The sequence below is a fragment of the Anser anser genome, assembly GCF_964211835.1.
Source record: "Anser anser genome assembly, chromosome: 3".
NCBI classification, from domain to species: domain Eukaryota; kingdom Metazoa; phylum Chordata; class Aves; order Anseriformes; family Anatidae; genus Anser; species Anser anser.
The window spans coordinates 79,389,050-79,415,726 of record NC_139722.1 but is presented as its reverse complement, the minus strand read 5'-3'; the positions used below and the strand labels follow the sequence as shown (position 1 = coordinate 79,415,726).

At 39.0% G+C, this 26,677-nt stretch overlaps 1 protein-coding gene across 1 annotated transcript in view; it reads right to left on the bottom strand.

Annotated features, from left to right (window-relative positions):
• LOC310897445 (disrupted in schizophrenia 1 protein-like) overlaps positions 1–26,677 on the bottom strand; it is a 228,033-nt gene that overhangs the window by 153,757 nt on the left and 47,599 nt on the right. Inside the window, 3 exon segments of the mRNA XM_083831104.1 lie at positions 5,934–6,169; positions 10,063–10,192; positions 13,626–13,773. Coding sequence (XP_083687230.1) covers positions 5,934–6,169; positions 10,063–10,192; positions 13,626–13,773 — 514 coding nt within the window.

Sequence of the window (26,677 nt, the reverse complement as noted above, 5' to 3'; positions counted from 1 at the left end):
TTTGTCTGTGCATCTCACAGCTCAAGACGCTCATTTCAGCATGCATGTTTGTAAGAGGGAAACAAAGGAAAACAACAGCTCTCTTTTCTCAGTCATACGTTTTAACATTATCCTTTCTCTGGACTTTCATTATTTTACAGCAATACCACATGTAGGTATGGGGGGGGGGGGGGGGGGGGGGGAGAGGAAGAATTTCAAGAAGATCAAAAGAAGAAAGGTTGCCATACAAAATAAGAGACAGGGCAGAGGAAGGAGACCAGAAGCTTTACCTTCACACAGCACAAGAGCAGAATTTCAGGACCAGATACATATGCCCACAAACACACGTGTTTATTACATCACTGGTGAAATACAGATGTACCTGGGAAGTCAAGGAACAGTTAGGCCATGACAATCTACACCAGAAGAGGTAAAGTCTGGTCAGAAGAGCAGAAAGCTTTTCTGTCGAGGAAGCACCACAGGACTGCTGACACCCTCCAAGAGCAGCACACAAAATCACCCACCAAGGGAAAAAAACAGAAGTAAATTAAGTTGCATCAGAAGGCAAAAGCACCAGCAACTTCCAGAGAACAGCTCCATATGTACCCAGTCTCTGGATCAGCTAAAGCCTCCCCAGCACCAAGTGAGGTCAGAAGAAGGCTCATAATTATGCAGTGTGCTAAGAGGTCTACTAACCATCTAGTCTTCATGGTCTGATTCGTAACATAGAATGGTAATCTCTCAAAATATTCAGGAAAAAATAATAAAAAAAAAAAAAGGTTGAGATTATTTTGCCTCTGTCTAACCAACATACCAACATCACTTTCTGTTTGTAATCGAGCATGACCAGGATTGTGAAATCAAGAAAAAGTACGGACAACAAAAAAGCTCAAAACATCCCCCCCCAAACCAAAATACTCCCATAAGTAAGGACTTACAGTATCAGGCATTTCAAGTACAAATCATTTCTCTGCTATTCTCCACACAGACCCATCAAATAGCCAGAAACATTAGCATTCTGTGCACTGTAGTAGAAACTTTTAGATGCTACAAACCCATTTCATCCCTTTGCTCTTTGTATTTGCATTACCCCTTTATTCCCAGAGGATATTTTTAATATGTATGCATTTGCTCAGAAATAGCCAAAGAAAATCTCAAATGATACATTTGAAAAGGACTTTCTCAGACAGAATGCACATTATCTAGCAAACAACAGGTTCCTTTTTGGAAAGATAGGGTGCAATTTGTTTTGCTTCTCCTAAGTGCAATTCTTTAAAGCTAAGACTTTTGTGGAAAGGCTGGTGAGAACACACATGGCTGTATCGTTCAAGACTCTACAGTAATTTCATAGAGCTTGCTAACCACTAATTTGACCAGGAATTTCAAGAAGACATATACTTTGAAGAACAACAAAACATGTACAAAGCCAAGTCTCCTAATGAGAGTAGCCCACTCTGAACGGTGCTTCTACTTTTCCTAACTTAACAAAGGAAACTACATGTAGGTCTTGTTTTCTCCACTTTTCCCAAGAAAATCAACTTCTCTAAAAATAACACCTTTTTTGGCTTTAGCAGGCTTTGGCCTCAACTGAAGTTGCTGAATGCTCTGAGTATATTCCAACTAATAAGGTTTTCAATCCCTTGAGCATTTGTATTTCACTTTGAATTAATCTTTGTCAGATGAGCTCCAGGCATCACTAAAGCAGAGTGAACTGGTTGCATAAAACTTCAAGTTCAGTTCCTTCAGCCACCAGCCCTGACAGTGCTATAATAACTAATACACAGAGTAGAAAATTTCCGTATCTGCTGAAGATCCCACACATACACTGTGGAACAAATTCTTACTAATTAAAAATTGCTCCATAGGAAGGGTGGAAGAAGAGGTGGAGTATTCAAATATTTTGAAAGATATTTAATTGAATTTCTTTCTTTCAAGCAACATTCGGTGCCCAGACAATAGTCCATATGGAACTGTGCAATTTATTTTAAGGATGACATGCTGTAGAGTCACATACATCTGGAGATATGGGTAAAACCAAAAGAAAAAAAAATGCTAAATGAAACTAAATATGAACATAACAAACAGAAGCATAACAGACTTCCCCACTTTTCATTGTGATGTGAAAAGAAAAAAAAAAAAAAGAGAAACTGAAGAGGCACTGAAAAGAGTACATCAAATAATTAAAATTGTCTTATTTTATAATTAGAAAGTACACAGTTTCGGAAATACATTTTAACTGTCCCCCTTTTCAGAAAAGTTTATGAAGAGGATTCATTTTGTAACCTTTGCAATCTCCAGGAGAAAGTACTTCACACTTAACACTTGGACCTATTTTTCTCTGATTTCAGTATGTCATCTTGAGTTAAAACACAAACGTGTCACGGCACACACAACACCAGCTGTTCCCGCTTCTTGAACACATTTCTAGCACACAACCCCATGCAAGGGAGCTGAGCTTTTATACTGCAATTTCCTTGTTTTAGAACAATGATCACACCCTTTAGTTTACGAAGGGTAATTAGGCCTGTCTTGAGCAAAATGACGATGTTGGATGGTCTCAACCCAGATAAGAATCCCTGTCAAAATGGAAGCTAGCATATCTGATTGCACATTAACTGGCTATGTTTTAACCTAGGCCTCCAGTAGCCCTCACCAAAGAGCCCAGGGTAAAGCATGTAACATTTCTCAAGTCTTCAAACTCAAAGCAAGTTATAGTTACTGACAAAGGCTTTTTGTTTTCAGAAAAAAAGTCCACACATAAAAAAGATAAACAAGACAAAACAAAGGATTATTAATCTTCCTGAAAATAATAATGCTTGACAAGAAAAAAAAAAAAGCTTGAAACAACACTCAACCTAATGTCACACTGACTTGCACTCCTCCTCCTGCACATTTCTATCTGGGTAATTATTCTTCATTTAAGATGTTCTCTCACATTCCCTGAAGTTTTCTTTAATAAGTTGCTGTTTAATAACATTAAGGTCAAGAAAAGCTAAATAATTTGTATTTTTATGGTGAGCTGCGAGCCACTCAATATGATTCATTACAGCACAGACTGTTTTAAGAGATGCTTCACATCAGCCCTGCGTTATTCCAGTGCTGAAAGCAATTCATGTACCCAACAAATAATTATGCAAAAGTACACTTTATATAGTACTTTTCTGACTAGCACAATGCAGTTGGAATAAATACACAACACTTTGCAACCCAATACCCAGGAGCTTGTCATTTACAGCCCATCAGTATTGAACGACTTTTGACATAAACACTGTTCTTTAGTAAATGTGCATAAATAATAGGTTCATTTCTCACAAAGATAGCCCAAACTTCAGAAGACTTTCATGATTTTCCTTTGCTATGACTCAAAAGCAAATGGACGTTTCCAGATTTTTTTTTCCACATTATATATCCCAGGACTTCAGAATTTAAAACTAATATGCTGAACTGACTTTGTCAAGTTTTTAACCTCTTACCTAACATACTGATTTAGGATAAGCCAATGCAAGTTGCAATAAGGGAAATTCTGGCTAGATACGGGACCAAAAAAAGAGCTCACAGCAAGGGTGGTCAAACACAGGATGCCTAGTGAGGCAGCAAAATCTCCATCCTTGGAGGTATTCTAAACCTAGACAGATGGGGCCCTGAGCAACCTGATCTAACTTTGAAATTGTGGTCTTGCTTTGAGCAGGAGTTGGACAAGACGACTTCCTAAATTATTCTATAACATTTTAATGGGATGTAGCAGACCAAGAAGCCACATCATATACAGAAAACTCCTACAAGATGTTTTTAATTCAGAGAGAGCCACCATCTCCTGCAAGGAAAAGAACCTGCTGAACAGACAGTGAGTGGTGCACCTTTCTTCTTTGAAAGGCCGCATCAGCCAGGTTGTGACATGTTCCTACCAGTTCACTTTTGCTTCTAATTTGGAAGAATAAAAATAAAAAAATACACTAGTGCTTCATCAATGGACAGTTGCCAACTCCCTCAACAAATACAACTCACCATATGTCTTTCCCATCTCAGCTCAGTGCTATAACCATCAACACTCTCTACTCTTCCTCTTGCCAATTTGCTTTGCTGCCATTTGCCAGATTTCTGCATTTTGCATTCATGGATACATTATGGCCCAGAGTAAGAAATGTCACAGAGCGACTCCCTTCCAGGGTACTGAAGTTCTCAGCAGGCAAGAGCTGGCTCTGAGGCTGTAGGTTCTGATCAAGTCAGGTTGTGAAGGACCTAAAGGCAGTGATTTCCACTTTCTGAACCAAGGGCCCTACGCTCCACGTGACTATGCAACAGGTAGGCATCTCCACCATTGCTGTCAGGTCACATCCAAAAAAGCCTTTGTGCTTGGCAAGAGCACACAACTACAGCCTGAAGTAGGAGATTTAAACTGTTCCTGAAGGCTGTCAAAAATGCCTGACTAAGCATGCTTACTCATACGTGCCAATCTAGCATTTATTCATCCCCATCTACAACAGGGGAACGAACTCCAGTTATGGCAAAGAGAGCAGAAGAAACTGATCATTAGCCCCCGTGACACAAAAGTTGATCAATACACAAAACTAAAACAGAAAAAGGACCATTCAAAGCATCATTCAAAAATGAAAAGAAAGAAAGGAAATTATTTATCTTTATTAAAGTTCTGAACTCACTTCCAGTAATGAATGCCTGCTTTCCCTGAAGTCATTGTGTTATTCACGGCACTGGTGAGCAAAGAGCTCAGAGAAAGTTGTTCCTGAACCAGTACTAATTAAAGACATCTTTAAAGAATTTTTCAAAGAGTTAAGTGCAACTCAAATGTTGCATCAGCAGTGTGAGAGAAAAAAAAAAAAAACAAAAACTGAATATTCTTTTGTAAGCAAATCCGAAACCAAGAGAAAACTCAAATCAAAGCATGGGTTTTCAGACAGACTGCTTGAGACCTTTTCTTCCTCAATCTCAGGAACACAAGTATAAGCAACTATTAAAACAAACTAAACAAGTCAAGAAACTATTTCCCATAACCTAATTTAAAATTTTAAACAAACCTTAAAAGGTTTTGGGATATGTCCTCTACAAGACATTCTGCTGACTTAAAAAAAAAAATCTGTATAAATTAGCACGCATGAGCAGCAATTTCTCATGAATGTTAATATAACTAAACTAAATCCAATAAACATGAAGAGAGGAAAAAATTGCAAGCAACATAGCTATTGCTTATCTGGAAGGAATTAAAGTTAGAATAAACAGGAATTTTGCTTTGTCCTGGTGACACAGAAGAAGTAACACTTTCAAAGTTCCATCACCAACATCCCACTGACTGTCAGTAAAGTTTAGGCCCTGAAGCACTTCTACTGCTTTTGTAAATAAAGATGAGGTTATTTCAAAAAGGTTACCAAGAGTAGCAGCTTTTCCATTTAAAAGAACCATGTGCTGTGCATTTAACTGTAGGTGTCCCAGAAGTCTTCAAGCTCCTTTCCCTGCTACCTCAATTCCACCGTCTGAGCCTAACACTTATCGCAGCAGTCTTTATTACGATTGGAAGTTCACTGAAGCAAGAAACATCTCTAAGGTTTATCTGGGTAGCGCCTAGTACATGTTTTCAGACTGCAAGAAACACACTGCAATTACTGCATTACCAAACCAGGGAAAAAAATTCCAACAGTTAATGGAAATAGCTTAAATTGATGATAGGTATTAACAATTGATGGATTCAAATACTTTCTGTAGGTCTCTCTACCATAAAAAAATACGAAGCACAAGATTTTCAAATCACTGCAATGTCTTCCTTCCTATGGAAGTTTACGAGTATTAGAACTTCAATATCTGTTCTTAGAAATTTTCAAGTGTCTGAACCCAGCTAATTAGCTGGCACAACTACCAAGAAAACAACTGGCAGCCAACTCAACACCACACTGGGAAGGTACAAGACCCTTTACATCACTGAAAACATATTGATATTTAAATACCTCTTTATCGTCCCCGGAAGATCCAAACTGAATGGAATTTGATAGGAGGATGCTAACGTGTCATCCACAGCCTTGCTTATTTCCTGTAGTTCTCTCAAAGAAACACAGCCAAGTAAAGCAGTCAGTTCACAGTCCTGTGACTGAATAAGCCTATCTTGCTCCTCAATTTCTCTTCTTAGCTGTTGATCTTTTGCTTCCAATACAGCCAGTCTTGCTCGGAGGTCTTCAATTTCTTTCTGCATGGAACAGAAACCTCAGTTTACTATGAACAACATTAAGGACATTGGTGGGTCCCTAGAAGAATATCTTAGAAGCATCATGAATTAAAGTTGTCCAATTTAGCACAATGCTAGATGAGAAGACAGCCTTTTGTTGACATGCAAAAATTCTTACATCTGTTGTGTTTAGAAACTAGCATTTCTACAGTCTGAAACTCCCCACCTGCATTTCAACACCATATGTTAAGTTCCTCTGCCAAAATCAACTGCAACAGGCACCTTTTGCCTTTAAAATACACCAGTATTTCGTAAGTTAAAAACTTTGTTGTTTTTTTTTTTTTTTTTTTTTTTAAAAAAAGAGCTCAGTTCAGCCATAACCACAGAATCTTGTGTCAGACTGACAGCTAAGGTGAACAACCACCTACAAATCCTGCTGCAGGGTATCCCTGCAATGGTTCCTCCAGGCTTCCCATTCAACATCTGGCACAGGACCCAAGTGGTGAACCACTATCTAGTCCTTTTTATTATTATTTACTTTTAATTGGAAACACAAAATCCCTCCTCCCAACTTAAATGACCAAAGCTTCACCTCAGTTCCACTAATCCTGCCAGAAGTTCAACCACCACATTTTATGATAGTGATGTTTCCTGCAAAAGCACATTCTAATTTCTCTTTGGAAACCCAACAGATGGCTTGCACCCAAGGAATGAGCACTTCATGAATGAATTTGGGTTGCTGAGTTAATAAAATTATTTAATATATCGTTTTTGGCTCATTTGTCCCAGAATTTGAAAAGGGAATTAAAAAAAAAATAAAATAAAAATCAAACTACTCGTGATCTAAGTTGCTGAATGTCATACTGGAGAATTTGGTTCTATTCCTACATTTCATACAGTCTTTGTAAAACTTTGCAATCCATTTAGCCTATTATCTGCACACACAGTCACAGATTGAGCGTTCACCGTTTTCCACACAACCTAAAAGAGGGGTCTCTGAAGTACTATCTATAGACTCTCAACAGAAATCAAAGCTCATAATTTCACATGACCGTATTCAGTCCAGTTAAAAAAAAAAAAAAAGGAGAAAAAAATAAAAGGGAAAAAAGGACCTCTTTCAGGTAAGTAACTAGGCATTACAAAACTGACATTAAAAATTACCGCGTAGCTTTTAATGATAATTCACTACTTGATTCTCTATCTGTAAAATAGCAATTGGAAACTCTCTTCAACCAAAGACAGTGGCACAGAAAAAACTAAGTGGTTTTGAATCACTCAGATGTCATGTTGATTAATAGTGTAAAAAGAGCCAATTGACCAATTAATAAATCTGCATCCAAAAGAGGGTTTGAGCAGTGTACAGTAAAAAGATTTTGGGGCTGAATATCAACTAATGAAGATAAAATGCTATTTTGAATATCTCAACAAGTACTCCTTCAGCAACGTATGAGAGATCCAGAAAAAAACAGCATGCTTTTATAATTAAAGACTCAAGACTTTCATAAAACATACATACCATGCGCAGGTAACTGATTTTTGACTTTTTCTTTTTTTGTCTTTTTGAGTGCTTCACTTTGAAACCTTAACATTCTTCAAACGTTTTCAATGTAATTTAAGTGAAGTTTAGTTCAGTAATGCTCACCTTATAAACAAACATACTTTCTGCTTTGTTGCACTATAAAAAGCTCCCTGACTCTCCATGAGTATTACTTGAAACAAGAAACAGTCCCTTGTACATGAAAAGGTTGAAACGGCACAAAAAAAAAAAAGTTACATTAGTGCCGTGCAGTACATACATCAATTATTTTCCACCTTTTTTTTATTATCTACATTTCGCTACTAGAAAAAAAAAGAGTGGCCCATGTTTCAACCCACAGGCATTTGTCAAGGACAGAAAGGTCAGCAGGCCAAATACATCAGTGTTGTTTCTTTGAGTCTCAAATCAGGCTTTTAGTGTGCACAAAGGACAATTCTGTCTCTGTATTACTAGATTGGGAATACTGCCAAAATCTTAATAAGCCCTACTTAATACAAAGACCTTCATATTCTTTGAAAATGTCGTAATTGCAATCACTGCAATAAGCAACCTACAGGGGAACAGAAAAGGAGATGAACAGAATTTGGTTTTACAAACACACTTTTAGTACTGAAATATTTTTACAACTTAGATAGCGGAAGCATACAATCTGCATTCACAAAGAAAAAGCTATTCTGCTTGGGAACAGTTCACATTTACTCTTGAGAGAATGGAAATTTTAGCCAGTAAACTGGAATTTTCTCTCTTTCGTTTCCAGAAATGCCAAGGAACCTTTAAAGTGCTCTTAGGGCAGCCTCCAGAAATGGATAAAAAGGACAAAGCCTCAGCATGGAGCAACAGATGATATTTAGCTCACTAAACATAAGCTAGAGTTTTACTTTTTGCATTTGAGTTTAAAACTGGGATTTCTAACATGACTGCTAACCGCTACTAATTGTGAACATCAAACTTCACTTACGGGCTTGTGTTGTCCACAAAGTAGAGACTGCAATAGAAACATTACTAGGCAAATTTGAATACCATCACAAGCTGTCTCAAAGCCCTGGATATAAATGCAGAACCAGCAGGACAGAGGGTAGAAAGAAAGGGAAAATAGGGCTAAGAAAAAAATAATAATAATAATTTCAGATATGTGAGACTTTAGGACAGATTAAAACCTTAATAGATGCTGGAAGCCACCAATCATTACAGGTCAGCCTCTTCCAGAACTTACAAATTGCAAACATTTTGATCAAAAATAGTGTGCCTGTAAAGGCTGTGGCTAATTTGTCCCCAGTGTCACTATACAGAAATAAAAATTCACCTGCAGTAAGCATAAAAGCATTACTTGGCATAAAGTCTTAAGTACAGCAGTCTTCATTTGAACAGTTTGACGCAGTTGACTGGGTATCGAGATTACCGAAACTAGTTTTCTGGACACTGATAACATTAAACTAGACTATATCTGCTCCTACGTGTCGATGAAACAAATCCAAACAATGCAAAGGTGATGACTAGGATGGAAAAGTAAGTTTCCTGAGTATGACTTTGCAATGGCCATCTAAGATGTTTTTCACCATTTCTTTCTTCTTATATATATGTATTTGTGTGTATACACACACATTATTAAACTATTAGATCACTAAAGGAAAAAAAGTATTAAAAATAATGAGATTTCAAGAAAAGAGCACAGAAATAAAGCTGTCACACTGCTGAGTGTTATCACTAAGATTTAAAAGGAGATGGAGCAAAGACTTGTACTAGACAGTAAATTGAGGTTTTTGAAAGGACAGAGAAAAACAGAGCTAAACTATGCTTAAAATGCTTGCAGACTTAAAATTGGACGGAAGCCATCTTAAAACATTCCATTTGCCAACACTACCACGTTGTGGCATCACGTGTCAGTGTAAAGTTATGCTGGCAAATGCCAACTGCTCCATGATGGCTGCTACATCTTAATGAAAGGTATCGATCATCTTCCAGGAACAAAAGCTGGTAAATCACATATTGATAATCAAATCTAACCAGAAATGGGTCAAAGATTGCTCCTGTCAAAATTCTTTGTTTTCAAATAAGAACTTCAGAAGATCAATGAAAATTAAAAATGGCAAATTAGAACATAAAGAGCACACTTAAAAAAAGATAATGAGGAAAGTTAAAGCATACACACAAGCCACTGAGCCTTCCAGCTCTGCTTTTCTTTAATGAGATTAACACAGCTCCTGCGGCTGCCATCTCCAATCATCACTTAGATTATCAACTGGACTACAGCCAAGGCTCTAATCGCTGCACAGAACAAAGTCACTATTACAATAAGTTTATTTAATTCTGTGCGACAGCTTACAAGCTTTTTCCCACACAGCACTGGTTCTTACAGACAACTTGGCAGTTTTGTTACCTGTAGCCATTTCTTTTCTTGAAAGAGCTGCTTTCGTTTTGTGGCTGAAACCTGTATCCTCTCCTTGTAAGTGGATCTCAAAAGTTTATGTTCGTTTTCATGCCAAAGCTGGATTTCTTCGTTTCTAACCCTTTGCAGGAGGCAAAGACAAAAGCTAAGAATTAGTGTTCTCACTGGGTATTGACTGCTTCCAGATTAAAGAGGTAAGAATGCTGCATGTTACCTTCAGATTCATAACACTCCGCCACCAGAATGATTACATCTTAAACATATACACAGTTAGTGAGCAAGACATTTCCCTTGGCATATCTTCCTTTATTACATCAAACATTTACACTGTTTTTACAACACGCAGAAGAAGGAAAAAGGAAAACTTGTATAGCTTCAGGCTTCCCCCAGCTACTTCATTTTTCAGAAATTTATCATTCACCGCCTTGAAATAGACAAAACTAAGGCATGTAATTTCTATCAATACAGAGAGAAATCTCTTTCAGACAGAAGTTTAGAAACTTGCCAAAGCCATTTTTTTGCAGCTTCTGTCAGCTTTTGGAACCCACGCTAGAGATCATCTGGAGCGTTTGCTCCACAATGCCAAATCTTATTTCTCCCCAGCACAGCAAGCTCTTTCAAAATCGCAGTCAGTGGGATTCCTCACAGTGGTCGGTACAACCCTCAGCTGTAAATCTTTGCATGATTGGACCCCAAGATAATCAGCGCGTTACATTAAGTGTCAAGTTTATAATCAGCCTCTCAAAATGCACCTGCAAACAACGCAAACCTATTTTGTCATGTATGTTTCTGCATAAAGGCATGCACACTTGTAAGGCCAATTGCACTTCCATGTCCCTCTCCAGAGACAAGTACGTACATTTCCACATAAAGGGTACAGATGTATTTTAGTAGCTTGTTTAAAATAAATAAATAAAACTTTGTCTCAAATGAAGGACATTTTTGAAGCATGATTTCCCACTGTAATCTTACAAAACAAACACATTAATGCCACACAAAAAACATGCATCACAGGCGGTGTAAGCGTGATTAATCACACAATTACAATCTCCATGCACAGCTGTTTAACAATGTAGAACATAAGATTCATGTCTCTTCTGCAGGATCATCAGAATACACGCTTTACTCCCTCTCTGAGTGCTTTACTCCCTCTCTGTGGGCCAAAATGTACTAAAAAAAGGCAAAAAAAATAGTTTTAAAATAAATGGCATTATTACTTAAACAAAATTCATGTAACGATTGTGTATCTTCATTTCTGCAACAACACAGTAAATCAAGCACCCATGTGTGAGGTGCTAGGACATCTGTGTATCTGTGCCTTCCATTATAGATTACTGGGGCTTCAACCAACCACATTTTCCCAGATTCTCCAAAGCAATTTTAAAGATTAAAGAGATAAGAATGCTACATGTTACCTTCAGATTCATAACACTCCACCACCAGAATGATTACATCTTAAGCAAATACACAGTTAGAGTTTTTTCTTTTTTTTAAAAAAAAAAAAAAAGCTGCATTTTTCTGCAAACTGCATGCAACAGAAATTTCTAAGCAGCTGATCAAAATCTAGGAAATATTCTACAACAAATAAACATTATTCTGAGAACCCCTTGGAAATCCCATATACGTCTGCCTGCTTGGTATTGAGGAAACAGAAACAAAATCTCCCTGATCTCACTGAACCTGTGTTACCACACGAACATGGTACTGTTCCTAACCTAAACATAACCAGACTGGGCTCCTACCATATGCCCACAATATCCCATGCCAATGCTGAGTGCATTTACCTAAAAATTCATCTCATAATTTAATCATGTAAAACAAAATCAGGGCGTGAACGTCAGTCTCATATATTAAACAAATAACTTGCCATACACACTTAATTTAAAAAGTTCTTCATTTGCAAGAAGATGAGACTGGCTTGATTACAGTAAAACTGCAATGTTCTGGTCTTCTGAGGCTAGTCTGACTCATCTGTTTCATTTTTGAGTTGAAAAAGGACACTTTGGACATCATTGTTTTGTTCTGATTCAAAATGAAAGTCTACGAATTTTCATTGAAGAAGTGGTCCAGCTGTACTATATAAAAATACTGTTGAACAAAAAAAATTAAACTAATACAACCCCCTACTGAAGACAAAGAGTATGCTCACTCCCATTAACAAAGGAGCCAGACTGCAGACAAGTGGTGTGAAAGGCTATATGGATCAAGCAAGAAAAATAAAAGGTGCACAACAACAACAGTCAAACTCAAGCTCAAAGAAAAGAGCGTGTGCAAGACAGAAAAGTGAGGAGTAAGAGGATATTCATCTGACCCTGAAGAATGGCACTGCTCTCACACCTGTGCAAAGAGAAGAGTTACAGATAAAATCATCAGGAGAGCAGGAAAACTTTCATAAACGTATACATTATTTGTAATATATATTTATATATAAATATAATACATATATTTTATATAAAAATAACCAGACTACATATTTCAAGGAAGCTTTAGTGAATCAATTCCTGTGACACTGAAAACATCACCAGCTCTAAAGCCAAAAACATTACAAACTAATGCATAGAGAGAGCATATTTTAATAATAAAATGCACTAATCTTTAAGGAATGGTAAAACAGCTTCTTAGAGCCTCAGAAGGCAGGAGAAAATAGGGAATGAAGTTAGTTTTAAACATGTCTCATTACTAAATTTTGTAAGTATAGGCTAAAAATACGCGTAAAATCCAACAGATAATTTCTCAATAAACCCTATTACTTGTACTGATTTTATCTAATTTTCGTGTATATCAAAAAATACACCACAATTTATTTTCTGGCACACTGCGACCTTCATATATACAAGCTGCCAGAATACAAAAGGGTTTTCTTCTTTCATTTGTGCTACAGTATTTGAGAATAGCTTCCAACACCTATGAATAATCCTCTTACTTTTAACAACAGTAACCAGTAGCATAGCTGAAGAAAGACCCAGGAATAGAGGCAACTTTTTCTTCCTAAACTAACTGTCTCCCTTGGGTCATCCAAGGCATCTCACATTCCACCAGTCTTTGAAGTTGTTCTCCCTTCAAGAGAAGACTGAGAAGTTATTTTTGTGACTTTGTACAGTGTAGAGCACATTACTGCCACCTAAAAAGTGATGCATAAAAGGAAGCTCCTAAAGATCTATGCATCTCAAAGAAGAATCTGTTTTTACTTTATATTTAAATGTCCTTGCATTGAGTGAAAAGGAGCGTCAGAATTAACTCCATGGGGAACCTTTGCTCAAGCTGCCTTGCTGTCATACACCTAAGCTGCTGGGTCAGGATTCAATCCCATTCTTACTCAACATCAATCAGGAAAGTTCAATTTGCTTCACCATTTCATCATAATCAATCTTTTTAAGGGCAATTCTGAAAGAACTGTGGGAAAAAAGGGGGAGGGCAAGTTTTCATAAATGTGCTCCATATTGATATGCTAGAAGGTCCTTAAAAACCTGTATTAAAATTCTTCACAAACTGTATTCCATACTTTAAGAAAAACATAAATGTCATTTCGCATAGTAATGAGGCATCAAACTTACCGATCTGCAGCCCAGCGCAACGTTGCTTGAACTTGGGTAACAAACCTATCCAAAAAATTGCTAATTGAAGGATGTCTTGAAGGGAGCTGGAATTTTAAAGATTTTTTTTCTTTCTCCAGTTCTTCTAGTTTCCGTCTAAATTTATCAGCTAGACATTAAATTACAAAAAAAAAAAAAAAAAAGTTATTGAACAGAGAAAAAAAGGTTCTGTTTTAACTGAAGAAGAATAAAGGTTGGTCAACAAGGACTAAAATCCACATCACAAACGGTCCTTTACCTTTTGATAAAATACTTCAGTCTGTTTTGCTCTGGGACAAATTGCTGAGACTACAACGGACAATATCAGATAACCAGGATGCTCAGCAACTTTATTCTATGACAAGGATAAAATTGCAGGCTTTCCAGCACTTTCACAGAGTTTTAATCTAGTAAGGCTCAAAGTTATCAACCATGCTCTTTTCCCAGAGTAACAGCTCTGAACTGAATTTTCTGAAAACTTCCACTTTTCACTGCTCCAGTTTTAAAACAATCTTAAATAGAGTGCTCTGACTCTCCTGTAGCTCTACAGACTTAGAGCAAACACTTCTCTATTTAATTTAGTCTTTACTTTGTCTTCTTCCTCTGTGTAGAAACCAAAGAAACATGGTTCCAAATACAGATAGTTATTTCTGGTATGTTTATCCTCTATTCCTATGGCGCACACATACTAGGCAAAAAAAATCACACACAGAACAGATAATAAGCCTGGCTGGTCCAAGCCAGAACACCTTTGATGATACATTAGTCAAATCAGAGAGTTTTGAGTTACTCCACAAATGGAAAACCTTTACAATCCAGTACTTTCCTTGTGACCTTGCTGTCTGCAATCTTGTGTGATTAGCATTCCTTCCCTTCGAGCATTTTCAGTACATGTTACTATCAGAATAACATCCATCTGTGCATGCATTTTACCACTTATTTTCTTTCTTTATCCTCAAAGGGGTTTTGAGAAGAGAGGTGGTTTACATTTGCTGTTTTAGTGAAATGATCCATTTTTACAATAATCTATCATTAGTATTGATCTCCCTTCTGCTTCTGTGGTGATGAGGTGGAAATAAAGACACAGACTGTGCTAATGAGGCTAGATCTCCCTAGGCCTGCAGACTGTTCCAAGTAGTTAAACTCATGCTATTATTATTATTAGGGTAAAAATGCTGCCAGAAGGCTCTAGATGAAATTGCAAGCACAAAAGTTACTGCAGGGTCCAGGCCTTGCCCCCACAACCTTTCTGTACATGTGTGTATACTTGTCCTGCAGAGGAGAAAACCCTCTTCAGCACTGGAGGTAAACCAGGTCTGCAATGTACTTCTCAGGGGCCACAACTGAACAGATTCCTCCCATCCCTATCTCCACAGGGAAACCACACAACATAAACCACCAAAATATAGCAGGCTTAAGGACTGTGAAAAGATGAATGAGATTTTTTAATCTTTTTTTAAAGTACTTTAGAGAGCAAATAAAATAGCTGTATTGTCCATCTTCCTTGCAATATTTCATATAAAGTTGATCAGGAACTAGAATTTGAAGCTTGACTCTTTCCAAGGATCAAAACCATGTGCATCAAAAATGAAGTTCACCCACACAGAAACTTTGCAAGAAGTCCTACCCAAGCACACTCCCCTACCGTGCACAAGTTTGTAAAGGGAAAAAGCCACCAAAGGAAGATAGACAATGAGTTAAGTCTTCGTCCTCAGAAAAAGTCGGTCAAGTCTTTGGCAACACGGGGCCATTCCCGGGACTTTACAGGGTAGAGATGGCAGCCTGGGATGGAACAACTCGGCTAAGGCCAGACTCACTGGGAAAATCTGAGACCAGCTACGGTCATCCACAACCGCTCTAAGAAAACAGTTACGTATCTGGCAATAACGATACTTCAAGACATTTCATATCAGTATGGATATCGATATAGCCATAGATCTGACATGCTCCAAGTTGTTAATTTTTTCCCCCGTTTAACAGCAGTGTGTTAGACTGTGCAAACCCCTCCCAGTACTCTCAGCCATAGGTGCAAAGGGCAGCAAAGGCCACAATCAATCATTAAATCTCTTGCAGTTTTTAAATGTATGGTAGATGAGCACACTCAAAAATGATGATGAACCACCGTGGTTCCTACTGCACCTATTGCTCCCTTGAGACTGGAGCTCTCCTGTGAGCACCTCACCGCAGCGGTGGGCAGGCACAGCCAGTCCAAACATGGGCTCAGGGCCCACTAAGGGCAGACACACAGCAGTCCTCCTTTCCTCTGTCTGCCATTTCCTCTGACAGTTAATTCTGATGCTGAACAGCAACAAAGCTCAGGGCAGCAACTCGAGGGCTAGCTGAAGTTTCAGTGAGGACAGACCAGAGCTGCCAGCAGAACCGCAGTGCTGCAGTAACTCGCACGCAGACTGTAAAACACAAACACCGCTGGGGCTATCAGCAGAGCCATCTCACGTGCTCAGGATCCTATTAATACTGCAGTGGACAGAAACAGCAGTTCTACCAAGGTCCTCATCTGTTTTCCTTCACTGTACCCCGAACTGAGAAGAAGGGACAGCCAGGCAGGACACTGCTAAATGTGTCTCTTTCAGGTTTGCTCTGGTCAGTTCAGGATTAAAGAAGCCCAATCCAAACACTCAGCCAGCTGTAGCTTGAACTAAAAGCATAACAGGCCTACAAACCCTGATGAAGACTATACATAGATTACCCAAAAGAATCTCTCCAAGTCAGAAAGGCATCAGCGGTACCCATGCTTGATGGGATCGAAGTTTGGCACTTTGGCAAAGCGTTCCAAGCCCCATCACTACAGCATGGAGTACATCAGCTTTCTCCCTTTCTGCTCACCCACCCTTGCTGTTTGCTTTTTCAAATAGGATTTATGGGAGGAGAAAAGTGAACATAAAACGTGTTCTCTATAGAAAGCTATAGTTATAGAAAAAGATCTAAACAAGGCCTAAAGGGTGGCAAGGAGGCGTACACGTGTTCTGACATAGCAATGCTGGTTTAGATAGCTCGTTAGGCACTACCCCAACCATATTATGCAAACCAGAAATTAGAACAGCTAACTGGAAATAGTCCTGAGCCTTGTGGAAATGCCTTGAGTTAGCTTTCTTTCCCTAGGGCACACCATCACAGCAGATGAGGCAGCCAAGCAACTGACAGCAGACAACAGTAGGCAATGGTTATTATTAGCAGGAGAGAAAAGTTTTGGACAAGCATGTATTAGCAGCCTCTTACAGGTTTTTTTGTTTTATTTTGTTTTAAAAAAAGAGCAGTAAGGAAACACCCAAGTTATTGACAAATCAAAGCAGGATCTCTCTCACAGAGCAGCATTATACAGATTTATTGGTTTCAGGTCAGAAGCAATATATATCTGGAGCTGTTCGGTGTGTGTAATATTGAAATAAAGGCCAGGTGATCTTGGATGATAAGGAGCAGGCAGGACCATTCCTTCTTGGGACACCTCTGAAACTCCCATTCATCAGCAACTCGACAGGATGAGGACACAGATGAGAATCCCAAGCCCACGTTTTGACCAGAAAAATGCATCAGCATTTGCATCTCATGTGGAATTTCAAACACTAACATCAAAAATCACTGTTACAACCAGAAAAAGTAAGAACTGAATTTGGTCAGTGGTCACTGACCATCAAAACAAGCAGAAACACCTACTTTTACTCAAATCATTCACTGTTAGGCTTCCTTCGTTCCCTGAACAGGGTTTATGGCAACCCTCTACAGCTATTCAAAGAGTCTGGGCACATGGCAGAACACACTTTCCCTTCCCAGCAGGTATGGCAGCAGCATTTACTGTTGTAAAGCTTCCCAGGCATTCATCCATAACAGGGCATTGCCAAATGGCAGGCTTCAAGGAAGACATAAAGACTCAAGTGCAGAAATAAACTACAAAAAAATGGCCTGGGGAGAAGAAACAACTAACTTGCATTTGGGATGGCAGGGCAGGAAAAGACAGGATCATTCTGAGAGATGCATGTGACAGGACTCAGAGGTACTACTACTGTGACTGAAAGATGGGGAATTAACAACACAGGTTTATATTCGCACTGTGCTCTCCAAAACCCAGCTGCTGAAGGAGGAGGCAGATTGGTGTTCTCCTCTGTATCCAGGGCAAGCAGCTGGAAAATCTGCACTGAAAAGGAAGCAAATGGATAAAACTCATCCTATGATACTTCAATTTGTTCTTTGACATGATTATGCTAACACAATGTTTTTGTGTCCATTCGTTTCATCCTTCCCAGCCCTAGAAACTGGCTATTTTTGGAAGGAAAACAGATGAGGGACCCCACATGACACTTCATTCTCTCATTAATTCTTGGCTGCATCCTGCTTTATATATTCCAGTCTACACAGAATTCAATTAGCTTCTACTACGAGACATTTCTAAATCATTTGTTCCACTGGTATTTTATAAGTATTGTTGCTGGACATATCTGCTTGTCACCTTTCAGACTAAAAGATTGGTTATCCTATCATCATTAGGGATTACGTCCCAAGAAACTCCACCACCACTGAGCTGAATACTGCAGCACTCAGCTTCTGGTCTCCTCTCCTAGAAAGGAGCCCCCTTGGTTTGACCTGGCTGATGTCTTCAGTGCATGGAGAAACCAAGGCACCTCATTGCCAGCTGCTGAGCAGGGAGCCATGCAAATAAGGTTTATCTCAGTCCAGCTTTCCGTGCTGTAACTCAGAATAGAACTAGATGAAGCAGAAGTAATGGAAATGATCAGAATTCTAGCAAAGATGACACATGAAAGAGTTCAAAGAGATGGATTTTATAGTCTAGCAAAGATAAAGACTGAGGGGAGCAACTTTCACTATGCCAGGAAGCTGCAAAGAAAGAGTTAATAAAATGCTTTTCACCCCTACTCAGAACTTGAGTCCTCAGTAACAAACCTGAGTTGCAACAAAGGAGAACAGGAAAAACAGAGACAGTAAAGCACTAAAACTAGCTGCTTGGGAGAGCCAGGAAATCTCTATCAGTGTTAGTTTTCAGGTCAAACATCTCTCAGGAGTAGCTCTGGCATAGTTTTTAAAGCTGAGGCCAGCAAAATCAAATGCATGCTCCTGAGACCCCTTTCCACCATACTCTCTAGGATTTTCTAGCCAGGAAGCAGACACAGAAAACCATTGCTATTCATAAACCATTAGGCTCAAGAACACCACCTTCTTTTACCCTCATTTTAGATTTTTAAGCATGTTATTTAAACGCAGAAAAGACCTTCACAGAACTCCAGAGCTCACTGATGAACTGAGACATTTAAAGAAACCACATGAACTCAAACATACATATCACAAACTTAATACTTTGTTCCTCTATTCCCATACTTGACACTAAGTCATCTAACACAGTTTACGTGTAAAAAGCAATTCCCTCATTTGAGGAAGTAGCATGATAGACATTTGTTCTAAAATGAAGGAACTTTAAGGTATTCAATACAGACTGCTTTACAGGCAAGCAAATGGAATAAAGCATAATTCCCTTTACCAGCCTTCTATTTCACTGTATTCTGTTACTAGCTTGCTGACTTGGAGCAGTCCTATGGATACGTTAGACAAAGTCCCTACTTCTGTGTAAAAGTCAACCTTTAAATTGCCTCCATCCCCACTGTTACTGCCTGGTGCTCTCCAAACATCCCACTCTACTTGAAGCCAGCCCAGGGTGCAGGCCTGGAAGAGGCTGACTAACTGCTGTGCTCAACCGAACAGACAGCAGCCCGAGAAATGCACGGTCTCCAAGGATCATGCTTTGCAATAGCTTTGAGCAAAGGAAGCGATTTCCATAATTTTTAATTGACCATATGAGAACATCTGGCTACCTACCTACTTTTTACATATTCTAATGTGGTTTTGTATTATTATTATTCCCATGAAGCGCAGTTTCACTTTATCAGAACTATTTATCATCATTTAAAAAACATTTAAGAAGATCATCACAGTAAGGGTAGAACTTCATTTACTACTTATGCATATATTTACAGTTATTTATGTCTGCTCTTTGCTGATAGGTGGTAAGATGATCAATCGTGTTATTCTACGAGCTGCTGGAGGACATTAAGAAAGCATCTCTTCAGCTAGTTCAACTAGAGAAGACCATTTGATCCTGCCCCACAGTTATGCAAACAACCACCTTCTTTCCCTCACTTCCCTCAAAAATCTGAGGGACTTAAAACAGGATTTGTGCAGAGTTTACATGTGAAAAACACAGTACAGTCCTGAAGTCTTTTTCATAGCTGCTAGATATACTTCCAGAGGCAGGCAGCCTTCCCAGCATTCACTTTCTTAAAAATTTGAAAGCTTCCTAGATGACTTAAGAATTTTTGTTTACTCAGCATCAGAAATATTTTATAACCTATTTTGTACAAGCAGAAGAACTCCCAAGATGCGCCCAGCATCCTGTGCCCAGCTGCAGACAGGAGCAGACTAAGAAGCAAGGCACAAAGCGTCCCCTTACCTCGGTACTGCTTCCTCAGCCCACAGTGCTCGTCACATGAAAGCCTTCCTGAGCAAGACACTACTCCTCGACCACCGCTTTGAGGGAGGGGAAACTCATGAGTGGATCAACATTTATCCACTAGAAACTTCTCCTTTCTGTGGTCATGTATGCTTTGGGTCTCCAAAATACCCTATGACAGACAATTTCAAAATGTAGTTATGAATTCTATAAACACACACCCCAGCTGATAATTTTAAAAAGTCTGATGATCTTATTAGGTGTTTTTTTTTTCCCTTTACTGTGAATGTAAGATAACGTTCCATCTCTGCTTTCCTCATACATCAATAATTGAGGCATTTTTATTTTCAGATTGCACCATTCATTTTTCTGGACAGACACATTAGCTAAAGCAATCCTACAAAGGCTAGGAAGTGAGGAGTCTAATTGGGATCTTGAATGTGACTAAAATGCAGCTAGATAAACAGACTATTAAGCAAGGTGTCTGTAGCCCAATTACAAGTATTGGTCCCCTGCAAAATTACTTGCAGGAGAACATGCAGACCAATTAATGTCCAGATATAATGTGCAAAGACATATCCTGTGATCAGAAATGAAGGCATTACAAGCAACTGGAGTCTGCATATGCTCTTCCTTTCAGGATAAATTAACCATTTAAAAGTGTTAAGCAGATGCATGGTAGAAAATACTAGATTCCTTCCAAGTCCTAGCTCACTTGATATGTGTAAAAGGGAGCTTTAGACTACATGGAGAGAGTTGTTGAACTGCTGCCCCTCACCGTGTGCTGTCTGGTCACTGGTGGAGAGCACGACCCTTTCTACCTTTCATTCACCCCTACATAAGGAAACCAGCAAGACAGCCCTAGTGCAGAGGCAAACCCCACACCCAAGCCAGGCAGGCTCCAAACAGGCCCGGGGCTGGGGACAGCCACTGGAAGAGCCTGCTGGGATGACAGGAGCAGCGGCTGCACCCCAGAGCTCTGCCTACGCCACTAACAGGGGCCAAGCAAAACAGTTTGGCACTGAGGACTCAACACCCTCAGTTTGGGGGCCTTAATTCAGGCTGGGCTCATTGTAGTCCCATGGACTGAAGGCCAGTCAGTAGCTGGACTCCCTGGAGCACACATCTTTATTTCGCCTGAAAGAAAAGCATTGATGCGTTCTGCGACTGCTCTACAATGCAAAGCAAAGCACAGGATCTATGGGACAACTGGGAGATTTCCTTCAGAGGCTCACACACCAAATCTTAACTAAAACACTCTTTGGGCCAGGATCTTTGGAATACTTCTAGTAGTCAGTGGAAAAAGTATCTCCTGGAAAGGACAGTGAGCAGATGCTAAGCTCTCCAGACGAGGCCATAAGCCCTGGGTACCACAGCCAAATGTTCCTGTTCCATGTTCTGTTCATAAAAGGACAGAGCATAATGCAGGTGAAAATATCCTGATTACCCATCACTTAATTTTTCCATTTCAACCAAAAAGGCAGCTTTGTGAAATTCAGCACACCGGGCATGCTCCCGAAGTATCAGCACGGCCTTGAGGGGCAGATGAGCAAACCAAACTCCTGGCTGCTGAACAGCCTTTGGAGTCTTAAGCAGCCGTGACAAAGTTCACCCCAAAGCAGGAGGGTCAAAATCTGTTCAAAGTGCTACATTCCACTATTCTTTATTCTGTGTGTATTTCTCAGTTATTTGGTACTCATACTATGTGTGACAAACCCTTCTAATTCCCACTTCACCCTACTGATACGCTAGATGGATGTTTGCCATTGACTCTGGTGCTATTTAAAGTTAAAAGCCCATTAACCTGAAGACCGTAAGAGAGTCACCCTCCTCAACTCCCAGCCAGACTCGAGGCACCAGAGTGGCCAAAACACACAGCAAGGACCTGAAGTCACACTCGGTGCTCCTAGCTTCCCCTGCTTCATGCTACATTACCTGCCCACAATTTCTCCACTCTCACCTTTCCTAGCAAGAGGAGACTGGCATGCATAACGCAGGAGAGGGGAAAGGGAAGGAAACCTGGTATTCTAAGTAGTCCCTAGAATAAAAGCAATGGAGAACAGTGTCTGAAGGACTTCTTACAAGTGCTTCTCAAGCAGACTGTCTCCCAGTGTTTTTCCCCCCTCGGTCCACACTAGTTACAACCCAAGGAAATTGCTGTGTCCTTAAAAGATACAGAACATTTCAGAATTTAATATAGCGAATGTCAGTGCTGCAGCAGAGTTGGGAGTCTGAAAGCTTTAAAAATACAAGAACAGACACATTACAGCTGTTATACTTCTTATGAAAAGAAGCTTGACACATTGGCAGAAATTGATTTTCCCTCTCTAATTCATACTGGATTTGAGAATGTTCGTTTAGGCTTTGAACAAAAAGTGCAATTCTTAAAAATTTCACCAATGCTTCCTCAAAACATACCATCAAATTTCCTTTCCACTGGGTTTTCCACCTCCAGTCTACACTTGAACATTGAAAAGTCTATGCTGTGTGTGAAAATTCTTTCCAGAAGGGCACCAGTGAAAGCATAGTGTAGACTCAGCCTAAGTTTTGTCCAGTGCCCCTATTTCGTATAATATCCCCAGCAGAAGCATCGGCGACAAATTCCCTTTCAAATCTGTAACATGTTCTCCATATCCTAGCAATACGAGTTAAACAGAGAGGTGATTTATGGGCACAGTCCATAGGACTTTGTGGGCTTTGTGAGGGCGTGGGTAAAGTTACTATCAACGTCAGCTGGAAGGTCAGCAAAAAGCCCCAAAACCAGAAAGGTTCCTCCAGCTGCCTCTGGGAAAGGAAGGGGGTGAGCATCCCATAGAAACATAGGAAAAGCAACATTTTTCTAATGCTGGCCAAGTAACTTAAAAGGTTAACCACCCAAATCAGTATTCTGACGTTTTCTCACTTGTTATCACCTGACAGCGATGTAGGCTGACCTGTCCTTACAGCTGTTATTTCTAGGCTGAGTTTAAGGCACATCATGACGATCTGGATAAACTCACATATCTTCTAACATGACTATTCTGCAAGCAAAGTAGTTATTATTTGCCACTATCATCTCACAAAAAAGCCTCCAATGTAGGCCAAAACCCAATCATACAAGGCTCAGACAACAGCAGGAAAAAAAAAATCCTACTCCAGTAAACCTACAATCAACAAAACAAACAATAGTCAAAAGACAAATGGAGAAGACAAAGCAGAAGACAGCCAGTATGGATGAAAACAGTGCACAATATTTTCATCATACCAGTAGCTAAATCTCCACTGCCCGTTATAGGAAACTTCTGGAAAACATTATATTTTGATAGTTGTTTTTAACAGCAACTATTTTAATAGTGAGAATTTAATAAGTATTTTGCATTGCAGCATAAACTAGCCACTTCCATAATTTGCTAAATGCTGGAGTAATTACATTTTTAAAAGTGCCTGACATGCCTAACAGTTACTGAAATAATGGACAATTTTCTGCATATGACAAGCCCTTACTCATCTTTGTAATTGCACTAAAATAATGGTACAATTCCACGCAGTGTCTATCCCAGATAGTCATTATCTTTGGATTTGCTGCATTTGTAAATTCCTTCAAACACAACAAGGGTTTCAATGCATCGGCATTTTTTGGAGACATCATTTCTGTTTTAATCAATTCACCGTACAAAATAAACAATGCCCTGTTGACTGCTTGCTTTTGATATTCTTTTATAAGCATCAATTTCTAGTGGAACCACTGAGATGTCTGCATTTCCAATATGACTTTACAGTAAAAATAATATACGATAACATTGAAAGATACATTAAAGGGAAAAACAAGCTGATTGCTGGTGCACTTTATTTGGTATCAACATTATTTTGTAAGCAGTGCTGACAGTACTGTCACTACATATGAAATTGTACAGAAATAAAGAATAACACGTATGTCTGATTCCAGGCTGAATCTGCATTAAAAAAAAATGGAAAAAAAATGTAAGGAGGTAAGGCTATACAGCACAATGGCATAGATCCCTATTCTGAATTAAATTTTGCTCTGAAAAAGAGCCCTCAAAACCAGGATGCTAGCAGAAATGAATACAAGACTCCTTGGCTTGCAATACAGCCATAAGAATACTCCTTCTTTTATTAGAGTTGGTAGAGGAGGAACTTCGGTAACGGTTTCCCAGCAGCACTGTTCGCATACATGAATGACTGTCAGCTATATTTTAATCCGAACAGAGGATTCAATCTTGTTCCACTATATCCCTTTCCTCACTCCAGGAATGTCCAAGCCAATACCTGTCTTTCTTAACTGCCTCTGAATAAATACAACTGATCAATTAGAAGATAGGCCAGCCAATTAACAAAGAAGCAATGCAATACTTTACAAAGAATTGCATTATATTATGTGACACTTGTCATTTCAACAAAGTGAGTTCTAAATACTCTACAAAAAATAAAGAAAGTCTGATGGACTACACCTTGGCTTTTATAACAAGGATTTTGACTAGAGACAGACAGATTACATTGAGATTTTTTGTACCAAGCTCTATTTAGGCACACATTGTGGATCTAAAGTTCTTTGTTCCAGCTGTCAGACAAAGAAAAGGATCCTTCATTATTGTCTCACCTGAACATACTGAGAACACCATCCTGAAATACAGTCTGAATGTTTGAAAGGTTTGTGGTTTTTTTGTTGTTGTTTGGTTGGTTTGGTTTTGTGACAGAAGTACAAAACTAGTGTAGATAATAAAAGGAGTTTTCCGCAAGGTTTATTTTCATATTCTTAAAAACCTGTTTTACCTGTGCTGTAAAAATGCACACCAAAGCAACACAAGTGCTAGGCTAAGAACACCAGTGAGTAGGCACTGAGTTGCTTTACATTGAAGTTTGAAAGAAAATAGCACAGATTTTAAGATGTGGTGGATATTAAATTGTGCAATTGTAACATCTAAAAAAATGGTTTGCAGTTTTGCTGAAGTTATCAGCTACAGGTCAGCATCACCAAAACAAAACTAGACATTATCCTCTTTCTATGGTGAGGCACGCTGATGAAAAGGTATCAAATATTCCATCTTATAGAATGGATATTACATACAGTTAACTATAATGAGAATATAAATGTGTGCACACAACCTCAAACTGATTGCTCTGAAAACTGCAGAGGGAAACTCTGCAAGGAAACTTGAAGCTTTGCTCTAGAAACAAAAAGAGAGAGTAGATAAAGGAAGTCTTTGTGGTAACTGAGCTGAAAAAAAGTGCATTCATTATAGATGAGTACTTGGATGACAGAATTTTGCTTTTAGTTAAACAAAATCTTTCTTTTTCCTCCCTCACTCCATGCATTCCCCTTCATGAGTTCTCCACAATAATGGTCAATGCTTTATCATATTCCAGGTCTCAGTTTTAAAAGTCTATACAATCTCAAATATGTGCATCTAATTTCCTGTTTCAATGTTCCTTCTTTATCCCTGATGCCCTTCAAGGATTAAAACTTCACCTAGAATTAAACTGATACACTTTCTGATACACTCTGCATCAGGAGATGCAAAACCAAAAACTGTTTACAAACTATTAAAGACGCTAGAGTAATTCAGTCTAGCTACATTTCCAATTTCCAACATCCATCAGCATTCTAGCACCCAGAACCCAGGAATTGCACTGTTTTACACCATCCAGAAAAGGTCATATCCAAAAAAAGAAAACAGTAAAAGAAAAGATTTTACAACATTTGACATTTGTTCTCAGACTATTTTGTCTGCCATAAATCAGAATCGATTCGCATATTTTTAAATGTTTTCAGATTCAACTGATTTCCACCAGCTGAAGGAACCTGAATTTAGTGACAAAGGATATCATTTAAACACAGAATAGTTGCTGACAACAACTGGTGACTTACTTCCTTGCCTGTCCTTTCGAACTTTGTTTCGCAACCCAATTCCCTCTTCTCTGGGACACCCCTATCCTAGTTTCTGCCTCCTCTATTTCTCTGCCCCTTCACCCTCTTCTCTTCCCACACCCTCCATCTCAGCTAACATCCATTTCTTCAGTCTCCTTTCTTTCCCAACAGTGATTTGGTTCCTCCTGAACTTCTGCCTGACATAGAAATCCACTGCCTGATTTACAAAGAGGCCTCCATTAAACCTCCTCCTTTCCCCAACCACATTCTTAACTTTATCAAAGGTTGGAATAAAGTTACATTTTAGTAGGACACAGGGATAGGAAAACAGAGGAAAAAAAGGCTTTTTAGCTATCTGATCTTCACATGCAGTTTATTGGCTTGCATATACTGAGCTCTTGACTCTTTCCTAAATACCATCTTCAACACCACTTTCTCAAGATTGTTTTTGGTACTAATGCATGCATGGGGTGAACACAAAATAACTGAAGTCATTTTGGGCAGTGAAACGCAACTGTAGTTTGATCACACAACTGTAAAAGGGGAAAAATAATAGAATGTTAAATGTAAATGCTGTAATCCCTCTTTTTCCTGAAGGCTATATCTCAACCACACTTTGTCCAAGTCATTAAAGTTGTCCAAATTTTAAGACATTAAATATTATCTGACATTCCCATACAGGCACTAAATTCTGTA